The following is a 13,853-nucleotide window of genomic DNA, read 5'->3' on the forward strand; positions in this document are numbered from 1 at the left end:
GTGTGTGTGTGTGTATTATTGGGTCTGATTCTCTGGAGAACCCTAATACAGAGATAAAGGAAGCTAGAAATATTTTAAGAAAGAAATGTCTACAGTGGTCCTTAATGGACTATGGACTATTCTAGTTCACAGTCAGAACCTAGATGACCTTAGTGAAGTCTGTGATGGGAATTAGAGATTAGGGGAGCTGAGCAAAGAGACATAGCTTCTGTTTGTAGAATTCACCATGCTGAAGGCCAGGGTCAGTCCAGCCTGTCAGTGCAAAACAGCAGCTGTCTGTATGGGGCAACAGCTGAGTGGGCAGCAGTGAACCCACAGGAGCGTCAATGAGCAGCTCTGTGGGCTACACTGACAATGCACCGTGACACCGTGGCTGCTCTTGAAGGCAGCTGGGGGTGGGAATCTGAGTCAGAGAACACTTGTATATAAGGAACTAAGGAAGTCACAGGACATGGGTTAGTTCTCTCTTTATAAGAAGCCAGCCCTCTATTGGTTCTGGTTATGCCTGGAAGCTCTGCCACCCTCTGGACTGTCTTCCTAAGAGTCACTCCCAGAATGGAGCTGGGCAGCACAGGACTGGACACAGGCTTCAGAGCCTCCAGAAAGGAGACACTCCAGAAATATCTGACAACTACACGGGCAAACAAATAAAGCCTGGGATTTCTAAAATGCTCTCAAATACTGATATCATACATTCTCCCATTTATCCTCAAAAAACCCATGAGACTGGTGATGTAATTATTGTGTTCATTTCACAGCTGTGGCAGTCTAAAGACCAAGTGATTTGCTGAAAGTCATGGAGCACTTAAGTGGCAGAGCTAAGGCTTAAACCCAGAATTTAAAACTTTTTTTTAGCTTCTTGTTTTTTCCATTATACCAGTTTGGCTCTTCATTTTATTTGCGGGTTAAATTAAATTACGGTAACAAAGGGTCCCTGGTCACTTCGGACATTTTCTCAAAGTCAGAGAGTCATGAGGATGAGTGGCGAGCGGGACTCCTTCCTTTCTTGTCAGCCACCTCACCTGCTGATCTCTGATGCCAGAGACAGGGTCATTCAGGAGTATATGCCTGGCCTTGGCGCTAGGAGGCCTTAAGGAGTGGTGACCGATATGTTCACAATTACACCAGCTGCAACTTAAGACTTCACATTAACTTGAGGACTAAAATTCCCAAGTTTAGAATTATAGGTAGCTACCTAGTTACCACCTGTTTTATTTCCAGCTACCAGTGGGACCCAGGGATGATAGGAGAATAAAATTATGAAAACAATTTTAAAAGTTAAAAATAAAGAATTATTAATGGTTAGAAGTAAGGGATTGAGAACAGCTTTCCCACTGCCAGCTCTGATGAGTCGGTTGTGACTCCTTGCCATGCTGTGTTGAGAACAGGCCTGAGGTGGAACTCAGGGTCCAGTAAGAAGGAGTGGAGTGCTCCCTGGCAGGTGGCAGGGTCTGCTGTTGGTTCAGGAGCGGAGCTGAGCTGTGTAGAGTGGTTGGCTGTCTGCTGTGAGGCTTGTGAAAAGGGAAAGGGAAGTGAAAGGAAGGAGTTCAAAGTTAAAAGCAATTCAAAAACCAAGAATTAGACAAGATGATCTGAAGCGGGGCATTAGTAGCAAGAGAGATTTATTTTTTAAAAAAGTTTAGATTAAATAGGAAATATAAAGCCCTTCACAGAGGAGAGCGAGATGGGCATCTCCACAGAGCATGCAGCAGCCATTACCCACATGGCCAGGACAACCTGGGGTGGAGGGAGGGAGAGAGCAAAGGTGAGACTCTTCAGGTGATTCAACTTCTGACTCCATTTTACTGAAAATCAAAAGATGATGTCACCTGGTCAGGGTGAAGTACAAGGGGACCCGCCAGCTCCCAACACTGGACCAGAAAATTATTCTGCTAGAGGCCTCCTCCCCACCCCTAAATCCTCAAGCCTGGTCCTAGGCCCCATGACCTATAGCTCCCAGGGATTTCTAGAGGCTGGATGCAGGAGGCAGCATCTTGCCAGGTAGGCCAGACAGCAACTGCTTTGTGCAAAGATGAACACGAGAAAGCATGGAGAAGAGGCCAGAGGAAAAGGAAGCCTACCATGCTGAGTGTGTGTGGGTGTGCATGTGTGTGCACCGGCAAGCTGCTGCCCAGTCTTTCCTCTAAATGCAGACCGTGCCTTCGGTAATCCCATCTACCACTTGGCCTCCCTCATACATCAGCCAACCAGCAAAACACAGCCCCTATTCTGCTCAGGAATGTGCTTTCAGAAACTTAATCTACTGCTGTGTCTGGGCCAGATCCCCCAATGGCATTAACCCAAAGACAGCACCCCTTTCACTTGCCCCCACCCGCCTGCCCGCCACCTCGTCGCTGCCTCCTGCAAGCTTTGCAGTTCCACTCCACCAACTCCCTCTTTTCCATGACACAGCCCCCCATGCCTGCTCTCTCAACTTTCAGCACTTCTTCTTTCTAGTCAGGCCCAAACATTTCGCCTTCTGATTCATGTCTAAATGACAAGCCAATAGTTCTTGGCTTTCAAATAAGCCCAGCTCGGCTTCTGCACAAGCCCCTTCTTCTCTCACTGTGCCTTCTTGGGTTGCAACCAAACACTTCCCTTTGTCCTTTCTGCCAACCACAGATCCCCTCAAGCACCAGAGAAAGAAGTGGCCAGGAATATTCTTAAAATGAAGGCTAATAAATTGTCTCTCCTCACACAGATACACCTTGAAGCAGAAGGAGGGCACCAAGATAAATCTTCCACTCTCCAATTCTCCCTCTCCCAAACAATAAAAGGTTCAGCCTGGCTCCTAATTAGGCCAAATGAATGGTTATGGTCTTGAGCCTCCACAGCCTTGTGCTGCCCATTTGCAGATAAAACCTCCCTGTTGGATGAGCAGTGTCACTCTTTAAGGGCACACGCGCTGCTAAAAGACACATCTCATTTGTAATAATCAACAACTGGAAGCGCCCTAATTGCCCAGCAACAGGAAAAGGGTAGAATTCTGGTAGATGTTCTAGGACCATTAGTAATTACGATCATAAGTACTGACAGGGGCTGGGAGGGTGGATTAACTAGGAAGGGGGATGAGGGGATGTGGGAGATGGTTACACGGATGGACATACATGAAAATGTATCAGTTGTTCACTTAAGATTAGTACACTTTGTGTACTTTACTGTATGCATTTTATTTATTTGTTTTTTTGGAGGCACATCACATTTGTAAGAGGCTTGCTCACCCTAGCCTTGGCCTCTTGGGCTCAAGCAGTCCTCCCACCTCCGAGACAGCTAGCAATACAAGTGCACGCCACCATGTCTGGCTATTTCTTTTTTTTTTTTTTTTTAATTTTTGTTCCTAGGCTGGTCTCAAAATCCCGAACTCAAATGATCCTCCTGCTTCAGACTCCCAAAGTGCTAGGATTACAGGTGTAAGCCATATTGTAATAATTATCTCTGATCTCTATGTGCCAGGCCTTGTATGCATTTTATACTCAATAAAAAAGTAAACATGGTCATATGGCCAATGGAGAATGCTTAAGAGAGAGAAAAGAACTTGTATATTTGTTGTATCATCACAATATAAAAACATGAAGAGGGACAAAGACTGGAAGGGCATACTCCAAAATGATAGTGGTGGTTATATGAAGATAGCAGGCTTAGGAGAGATTATTTTCTATATATCCTAAACATTCTATAATGCAATTACAATGTGAAAATATGAAAGTGGAGGTGGGAAGGGTACAATGATAGGAAATGTAGTTCTGACCTCAGCCCTTCTTGACTTGATGAGATGACCTACCTCTGCACTGTCTACCTTCCTCACCCAAGCCTCAGAGCAACCCCCGCCCAACAAGCACAGCTGGAAGTGAAGGCCTCCTCCTTCCCTGAGCACTCACAGGCTGCTTCCCAGAGGCCGCGCACTCAGATTCCATGGGTGCTCCTTCTGCCACAAAGAGGAGTGGCTCCATTGTGATGGGGGGCTCCGAGATGCAGCCCAGTGTCAGCCTGGCTCCTCAGGGAGACAGCTGAGGACACACTCTGCCTTCCCTCTGAGTAAAGGGCAGGGCTGCTTGACTTTCCCAAGAAAAGAGGAATCCTGGTAGCCTCCATTCCACTGACCCATTGAGTGAAGCTCCTCCAGGGATCTGGGGACCGGAGGGCACATAGGGGCTTTCCTCCATTCCGTTACTGCTTCTCCATCCCACCCTACCCTCCTCCTGGGACTCAAGCTTCACACACCCCAGGGAACCCAGCTGCCTTGGGTAGAGGGGCATTTCAAAAGTTTGCTGCCTTAGGTAAGCCCCATGATGCAGCACTGCCAACCTCCTGGAAGCACGCCATCCACAAGGGTGATGATGATGATGATGATGGCGACGTGGACGCCCAAAGCAGGGCTTTCAGGGATAAGGAGGTGCTGCTGAGTCATGAGGGAACAAGCCCTGGAAATCTTCTCAAAGTTTAAATCCAAATACCATTAAAGTCTCAACAAGTTTCCCTATTTTCTACACCTCAGGCGCCAGGAAAGGGGCCAAATTGGAGGCAGTTCTTTAAGTTTCCTGGCCACAGGCTCAGCATATAAGAATGGGTATCAGGGGTGCTCTCCAGCCTTCAGTGGTGTGTTGAATCCATCACGTCTCAAGCGCCCATACATACAATGGGTAGAACATCATAGTATATGTGTTGTGCCTGGAACACAGCACACCAAGTGGCAGTCATATGCAACGTTAGGACATCTATTTACTCACTTCCATCTAGCCTCATACAATGGGTCCTCGTAAGGTAGAACAAGTATAATGGCAACTAGAAACACCTGTCTTGGTAAGGCTCCTCCTTACCAGCTATGACTATGTGAAGTCACTTGGCCTTTACTTTGCTCTGTTGAATCTTTATAATACACACTCAAGTAATTTTGTAAAAACTACGCCTTTCACAAGCATAAAAGAAATAAGAGCGGCCATGAGGACAATCCATCAGTGAGTGTATGGAAATGGAATCTACCGGAATTATTCAGTTGGGAGGGACCTTAGAAGCCATTTGGCCCTTGGTCTCCACATGTTGGTCTGAGGACCTATGTTCTTTGTCACATAATAGGAAAAAATAGCGGTCAGAGATAACACAATTTCTATATCACAAATAGAATGTCTACAGACATAATGATTTTAATAAACTATCCTATACTGAGTGTAACAACATGAATAAAAGAATGGCAAAACCAGAAAAAGAAAAGGTAGTGTGAAGTCTTCTCTTGGCATTTTCCTTGGTCCAAACTGTCACCTCATCTCTTTATTGTTTCTTTTCTCTGTATCCCTTTATCCCTGTGCCACACAGTTTCCTTTTCATTATGTTCTAGTATTTATATTCCAGGCCTTTGGACTATGCTTGCCCCTCACAGAGAGACAGAGGGCCAAGTCTGGGCTGGGTGGGCTCTGTCCACACTACATATGGCCCTGCCCATGTCTCTTGGTGTCCTGTCTCTCCCTGCTCCGACTGTAACTGTGGTGAGAATGGAGGGAGGGGACTGGAAGGGGCATGAGCAGTTGGGACAGTGCACCTACAGCCACAGATGACCAAGTAGGACAGCACAGCATGGCCCTGCTCCGGGGTCCAGGGAACAGTTCTGCCACGTCAAGAGCACTGACCAATTCCCCTCTCTGTAGACACTCACTCCAGATACAGCCTCTACTTGCAGTGAGGTTTTCCAAGGGCACAAGGGTCCCCCATGACTGGGCATTACTAGGCAGCTACCGTTCTGATTTGACATTTCAGCAGTTAAGGACCATTTTATGCTAAGACTAACAAGAGGCAGCATGAATGGTGGGGGCTTCAGGGTGGGAAGAGACGAGGAGGGACTGCACCATGGCAGGGAGGCAAAGGAGCAGACTCACTGGCTAGTGTCACAGTGGCTGGCACGCTGGCCACAGCCCCCGCAGGCATCCAGGCCACACACTGATACCGTCCCACAGTGTGGTTGTTAAGGGCAGTGATGACGAGGGTCCCGTGGGTGATGAGGACACCCAGAGCATCATCCGAGCCATTCAGCTCCTTCCCATTCAGGCGCCAGGTTACATTCATCCTTGGGGGCTCCACCACGCAGCCCAGGATCACAGTGCCTCCGGGCTTCTGGACGGTGGATGCAGGCTGGACGGTGACCTGAGGGACCTCATCTGGAGGAAGAACAGGGATGCAGCAATGAACTGATGCCCCCAAGAAAACAACATCACGTTTTTAGAAGCGTTGTACCCAGGAAGTCTTCCAGAAGTGGTCACCAGAGAAGTTGGTCTTTCTGCGACTCTACTGCTCTTGTCCATTTCCCAACCTGCCTTTGTTCCCAGAGAGTAGATGTGGAGTGAGAATGTATAGCAAAGGCAAGAGCTTGGGCTTTGCGTTTGGACAGACCTGAGTCTGATCCCAGTGCCACTACTTCTGAGCCACATGACTCGAGCCTTGTGAAGTGTCAGTTTCTTGTCTGTAAAATGAAGCTAATATTGCTTGTCTCACAAGGTTGTCATGAGGCTTGCAAACGATACGTGTAAATTGCCTGCCATGACATTGTACAGCAAGTGCACAACAAAAAGCAGTTATTATTATTACTTCTCCTCCTCCTCCTCCTCTGGTATAGCTTTGAAATGAGTCAAATACCAAACTATAACCAATATGATGTTGCTGGGATCATGTCTCATCTTGTATTCTTGTGTCCCTGAAGGCCAATGGGAATCAAGTGTTCTTTGAAATCCAGGTAAAGAAGGCCTTTTTAAAGAGTTATTGTAGAATGTGGAATGTTTCCATTTGACTGTAAGGCCAGGGAAAGGGAAGGAAAGCACTCACTCAAGTCAGCAAAGCAGCCTGCTGTGGCTAAGAGGAGGCAAGCCAGTGTGACCTCAAGCCTTGTTCCTCTCCACGCCGTCATTGTCCCACGCAGCATGGTGTATCACAAAGGTCTGAAGCCAACGTTCCATAAGCCGCCAGGGTCACATAAAGAGATACTGCTGTCCCCGGCAACACTCTGTTGTAAGAGAGAAAGGGAGAGCAATGGCCATGATGAGGATGCCTGGGGTGCACCTGTGGCAGCCACGGGGACTGGCCTTGTCCCTTGCTCCCTGTTGGCAACATTCAAAGTAGAGACCTGGTCATGCTGCTGGAAGACCAAAGAACACTATCATGCCATTTCTCATCTAAAAGAAGCTTCTTATAAGTTGCCTCCTTGAGCTCTTTCTCTAGCTAGAAGGTGATTTTATTGTAGTAAGAATGCTGGAGTTTTGCCCAGTGGATGGACAGCAACAACGATGAGGGGCAGTGGATACAGAGAGGCTGAGGCCTGCAGCCATATCCATGGCACAGGACAGTGACTATCTGGCACAGATGCTAGAACAGATGAGATTATTCTTACCGTTTGCTTGCAAAAGGCCAGCTGGTCACAGCCATGTGCCCTGCCATGTGGTTAGTGCAGACTATTGTGGAACAGCAGTGCCGTGTGTGTGATGCATACTGAATGCCCTTGCAGGGAATGCTACTTAGTGAATGAATCCTAGAGTCTCAGTGACTCATGAAATATTTCCTGCTCTGATTTTCCTCACCCCAGCTCTATGCCTATATGCCTGTAAACTCCCTTTTATTCCTACAATCACCCTAACTCTCCTCAGCTTGTCCGTAACATCTACTCCCACAGGTACAAACACAGCCCAAAGTCATAAGCCAGCCAAGATCCCTCACTTTCTCAGGGCACAGAGCCTTGTTTTCACTTCACTCACTAGCTCCTACTTCTCTCTGCTCCTGGTGCTAGAAATTTTGAACTTTTCCGTCTCTACAAAATCTGCACTCTTGATTACCCAAGTTGTATCTCCACCCAGAACAACATTGCTTTGAGGCTCAGACCACACTGCACCTCCAGCCATCTGACAACACACCTCAGCTATCAGCCACCCTCTCTGCCTAGAACAGTAGCATCTCTTGTTCCAGAAGGCAGTTTTTTTTATGTCTTTCTTAAGCTATGGTCCTTACATGATTTATCAAAATCACATGGGCAAGTGTATATTCTAACACACACACACACACACACACACTCTTCTGTCACAGCCAAAACCAAGATTTTGCTTCTGTGCTTTTCATTGATGGGTTTATAGAACATTAACAAACAAGGACGGGGTATCAACAGCCTTATTAGGCAGGGAGGCATTGAAATGAGTTTGGATAACATTGAAGGCGACATTCCAGTGATCTGCACAATGGATCATTCACCTGTGGCAATATTAATAGTATATTTCTAGAAGTGTGATATACATTCAAAACATTAACTCTTCTAGATCAATCTACCTAACCAGAGACTCTCTCACAGATTTACAGTCACCATTTAAAACTCTGGAGAAGTAGTTAAGCTTCTCAACTGAGAGATGTGTTGTGCTGGCCAGTCCTGGAGTTCAGGCTGCCCGCAGAGACTGCTGTAAGAAACAGGAGACACCCAACATGCCTGACACAGGGGACTGGTGCTCTGTGTTGGGAAGTGCTTGGGATTAACCTAAACCTTTCCGTTCCCCAAGACCTGTAGTCCTTTGGCTTTCCGCCTGGCTGCTGAGGGAGTGAAGAGGGCCATATCCACACTGCTCAATGAGCACCCTTTCCAACCAGATGGAGGGCCCCAGCCCCTAGCATTCTGTGGATGCTCAGAATGTTTTCCAAGAGTTCTTTCCCAATGGTTCGTATTTCCTCCATTTGCCCATGACTTCGCCATCAGAGGTTTCACAAGACTTCAGGACTACTCTGGGATAGGACAAGGGGACATTTTCTAAAAGGGATTTGAAAGAACATTTTTAAACAAGTTTTTCAAAAGTCATTTCCTAGCAAGTTAAGATAATTTCCCGTTGGTGTAGAGAGAGAGCTTTCGCTCTTTTTCAAACAATCCAGTAAATCAAAGGGTCATATTATTGGCAAAGTAAAATTCATGAAAGCTGCAAAGGATGTGAGTACAAATGGGAGGGGCTGTGGTGGTGGAGAGCTGGGGGTGCCTGCCGCTACTCCAGGAACTCACTAAGCTCTTATACAACGTATTTCCTTTAACCTTCTCATCAACCCTGTAAGGCGAGGACTATATCCCCATTTTACAGGTGAGAAAATTGACTTCCAGAAGTTAACTTGCCCAGGATCCCATAACAGTAGACCTGGATTGAAACCCAGTTTGGGCTGATTCCAAAACTCTGTGCTTTTAATCACAATAGTAGCCTTTTTCCCATTTTTCCCCCCTATCAGGGCTCTGTACCCAGTGGGTGTTTAGCAAACAGAGTTGATGTAGAACAGTGGGGCATTTTAACAGTGATTTCTAGAGGGAAAATTTACACTGAAAAGTAAGCTTTTGGTTTCCTCTCAATTTTCCAGATACTTGCTTTACTTTTCTAATTTGTTTTTCCCCACTGAGATAAGGTATTTATATAGATCATTGCATGAGTTCCCAGTTATGGGATTTTAGGGAACTAGCTTGTTCAAGTCATGCCCCAATTTCCCCAGCCCCTTAAGGAAATTGAGAGCAAACGTTCCTTCCATGCCCCAAGGAGGGAAGGAAGGGAGGGAGGAAGAAAGGGTAGAAGGGAGGTAGGGAGACAGAAAATGAACATAAAGTAATGAAGGGCAAAAGAGGACAAGCAGACAAAGAGGAATGGGAGGGTTGTTTCTTATCTGAGTACTGTGTGGCTACAAAGGTGTTTGGGTTGTAAAAGCAACAAAGATTTTACTGAGGAAATTCAGCCCAGACCCCCTCCTGCTTAACGAGGAGCAGCCAAACAATTCCTGTTACTTCTACACCTCCCTAATTTATAAGGTTCAAAATGGAAACAGATCCTGTTGCTGCTGCCAGCCACCATCCTGCTTTCAAAAACAACAAGGAGAAAAGAATTGAGAGTGCGAGGGAGTGAGAAGGTGCAGGTATCCAGAGAGGGAGAATGGAGTTAACCCATTAATCCCCACAACAGAGTTGTAAGAAGTACCATTTTAAGGACCCCAAAACAGGATGCGTGGGGTCTCATTCATGTAAAAGCAGAACTATGACCAAAAAATACGACTATGTTTGGGGAAGGGTGGGGGCTTGGTCACTGGAAGTATGATGTATTTTATTTAGTATCTGGGAAAAGTGAGTTACTTTTTGAACCAAGTTACCTAGTGAGTTAGGTTTAGAAAGATAATTCTAGAAGTTTCAGTTATCTGAGAACTTTATTTTAACGTTCAGAGAAAAAAGGCAAGTAAGGCTTAAGCTAGAGAACCTAATTGCAGTATAATGTTGTCCCATTATGAAATGAACAAAGTACAATTTCAAAGTTGGGTGAAGGCAACAGTAAGGCCTATTATTTTTCTTGGCAATGCAAAATATATCTAGATCCCTTCTTATTTTCCTTAGGCATTTTCTGAGAAAAAGGGAAGAAATCAAGAAAAAAAATATCAAAATCATTTGATTCCTCATTGAGGCCTAGGTACTTGACAGTTTAAAGGGTTATTTGGACACACAAGAAAAGAAAGAAAATGGGTCTGAGACATTTAACTGCTGACATACATGTTCTCCACTGAAATAATCTCTTCCAAACAGATGTTTTTGAAACTTTCCAAAAACAACAACAACAAAACACACTCTGGGGTTAAGACCAATCCTGAGAAACTGTAGCCTCAGAGTATTTATTTTTTGAGAAAATTACAAACAACTGAGAGTCGATCATCATCAGGAGGAGGCCAGCTCCACTTCCTCCCAAGAGGGCTGGCTGACTAACTGGACCAACAGTGAGACAACACCACAAAAAAAGCCGCCAGCTCATCCCCCGGACACCCATGCCAAGGCACGGCAGCTGTCTCAGAAAGGGAAGCTTCTATGATCTAAAACACAAAACATGCCCTTTGCATGTCCTAAGACCGATAACAAAGGTGAGCTGAATAGGAGAGAGTGTGATGTAGCAGATAGCATAAAGAGACTTTCTTAAAAACACTCTTCTAGTGGCAAGAATACGATCTGACAAAGTCTTTTGTTCCATTGGTTGAGAGGGACTAGCTACATGAAAAAGAAAAAAATCCTGCTCCAAGTTACTTTTCTTTTTGCATGCTCCCAAGTTTGTAGAGTAAGAATCACCTTTCCCAATTGTCTTAAAAGAGAAAGCTTTGCTCCTAGAAGGTGATGCCAAGTATCTGGGGTGCAAGTGTTGGCAGCCCCCTATCTCAAGAAAGAGGGTAGTACCCCTGCACAGAAGAGAGGCATTGAGGCAAATATTGGTGAAATAAATGAATTTAGTTTTCAGAGGGCTGAATATGTGAGTTAGATAGACTTAGGAGAAGGAATTAAGAAAGGTTTACTGAGGAGGCTGAGGTAGGAGTATCACTTGAGTCCAGGAGTTTGCGGTTGCAGTGAGCTATGACAGGCATTGCACTACATTCCAGCCTGGGCAACAGAGCAAGACTCTATCTTTAAAAAAAAGAAAGAAAGCTTATCAAAACATCAGGTTGTATACCTTTAAATATATACAAAAAACAAAGGTCATTTTTACTTAAAAAGTTGTACTTGACACACAGACCTAATTAAAAAAAAAAATTTTTTTTTTTATTCGGAGGGACCTCAGAGAAAATAAAAAAGTATCCTAGAGTAACACCTAATGTGTTTTGGGTGTTACGAATGGTGTGTCAAGGCTGAATGAGTCTAAGTGATTTGTAGAAGGTCTCCCAGCTAATTCAGAAGGGAGACTTAGGGCTACAAGTCAGGTCTTCTCACTCCTAGTCCAGTGCTCCTTTTACTATCTTAACACTACCTCCTAGAAAATTGTTTCTGGAGCCACATTAACCAACTGGCTAGAAACGGTTTCAAAGCCAATTTTAGAATGTTTCTGAATTTACTTCCTTATACATAAGAATAATGTTACCTGGATCATTGTCTATAACAGTAACTTTGTGTGATCATTTTTATCCTTTCATCATCCACATTCTAATCTATAAACATCTCCTACTGTTCATTGCACAAGCCCCTTCCGTAGAATTTTCTGCAGTGATGGAAATGTTCTATATTTGTGCTGTCTAAAGCACTAGATAACTACTAGCCACTCAGGGCTATTAAATTCTCAAAATGTGGCTAATGTGACGAAGACACTGAAGTTTTAATTCTCTTTAAATTTAATTTAAATAGCCATATAGAGCTAGTGGTTGCCCCATTAGACAGCATAGTTCCAGACTAATATCTAGAACATTTACCCAGAACACTCTGATGTTAAATAGGGGAGAAAAAAACAATGGTTTTATGTTTTTAAGTATGAGTCACGCTCTAGCCAGCCTCTAACTATATTTTACCTTATTCCTCATCCAAATTTTGTGAATGAGTCTTCTATGAACAAACGATGTGTGCCTTGACTTTTAATTATTAATATTATTGGGAAGAAAAAATATTGCTATACTCTACCACATACAACACAATATGCAAGGTACTGTGAGTACTAGAAAATGGATTTAGTCCTTAGGAGCTTAAAGCAATATTTGGGACATAAATCCACTAGCACCCAGCAAATATCCACAAGCTCCTCTTCATTTCCTAGCCTCCTCTGCAGTGAGCTTAGGGCCATGTGACTAGTGCTGGCCAATGAACATGTGTAAGTGAACTTCACATGTCACTACTGGGCCATGGCGGTTAAGAGATTGACAGCTGCTTCCATCTTTGCCTCGCCAGTCTGGTGACCATATGTCACATGGTTCAGAAAGCACAGCTAGCTATAAGATCCAAGCAATTAGCTCAAGATGTGACATAAGAAGAAATAAACCCTTGTTGCACATAACCACTGACATTTTGTGATTATGCTCCTGTAACAGCTTTAGCATTCTTTAATACGTTCACTGATCAGTTTAGTCACCAATGTGAAGTGGCAAATGAGAGCAGAGGCAGAAGAGAGTTTTCAGTTCAGGTCTTAAGGGAAGGTGTTCTGGAAACAGGATTTGAAACTGGGCCTCTCTTGAGGTATGTACAAGCAAGGGGGATGAGGGCACAGCAGGAAGGTGATACTGACCTGGTGGGAAAGCTAGTCTTGTGTTTGCAGGGTGGTGAGGGTGGTGTGCCAAGCAGTTGGCTTTATCTCTAACAGTGGTCTCCAAACTTCCCTAATTCTATGACCACCTGAGTGAAATATTCTGGGCAAACATCCCTAATATGTGCATACTTCTTTACTTATAAATACATGTACTGCAGAACTAAAATGTTAAAAAGAGTAGGTAAAAATGAAACCATATTTTAATAACTCCTTAACCATGATTGTCTTAAAATATCATTAGCTAATACCTTAAGGCAGAACGCCTATTTAGGATTAGTATCATCGCTAATGATATGGGTGTAATCTCTTTCAAATAGTCTGCTTGACTGTTAATTATTTTGTTGACTTCTCATCAGAAGTGATTCCATTATCATTGTTTTTACTCCCTCCTGTGACTTGAAAAGGGTCAGCTCTGCTGTTTTCTTCCTGTTTGCATGTGCTTGGATTATCAGCCCTCTCTTCAACCCAGTTTCTTTGTAGCAATCTCTTTAAGCCACTTGTCCTTTTGTGAGAGTTAATTTAGTTAAACTAAATAATATAATCTGTAAATCCACTTAAGGGAGAACAGGAAAACTGGGGAGTGAATGGACGAGTGAGGCCTCCACACTGTCAGGCCGTTTACCCATGGAGATGCCTGGGACATTGTTGTGACACATGACAGCCTAATGTACAGACCGAATGCGCCACTGCCAACCCCTATATTAAATATTAGCAAAGCTGAATTTCTTTCCTATTCCTTTTTTAGGTAGAAAAAACATTAAGGGAATCTCTACTGTTATCTTACTGCTTATATAAGCAATCAACAGAATTGCTTATATTTTTTCCCCTTGGTACTTGCACCCCACT

At 44.4% G+C, this 13,853-nt stretch overlaps 1 protein-coding gene across 9 annotated transcripts in view; it reads right to left on the reverse strand.

Moving 5' to 3' along the window:
• BOC (BOC cell adhesion associated, oncogene regulated) overlaps positions 1 to 13,853 on the reverse strand; it is a 247,391-nt gene that overhangs the window by 30,460 nt on the left and 203,078 nt on the right. For all 9 annotated transcript variants that reach the window (XM_033211258.1, XM_033211264.1, XM_033211265.1 and 6 more), the window contains 2 exons: positions 6,808 to 6,985; positions 5,868 to 6,146 (listed from right to left, as the gene is read on the reverse strand). In XM_033211258.1, coding sequence (XP_033067149.1) covers positions 5,868 to 6,146; positions 6,808 to 6,904 — 376 coding nt within the window. In that variant the 5' untranslated portion in view covers positions 6,905 to 6,985. The remainder of the gene's footprint in view (positions 1 to 5,867; positions 6,147 to 6,807; positions 6,986 to 13,853) is intronic.

The sequence above is a fragment of the Trachypithecus francoisi genome, unplaced genomic scaffold (assembly GCF_009764315.1).
Source record: "Trachypithecus francoisi isolate TF-2019V2 unplaced genomic scaffold, Tfra_2.0 Lachesis_group0, whole genome shotgun sequence".
Taxonomy (NCBI): Eukaryota; Metazoa; Chordata; class Mammalia; order Primates; family Cercopithecidae; genus Trachypithecus; species Trachypithecus francoisi.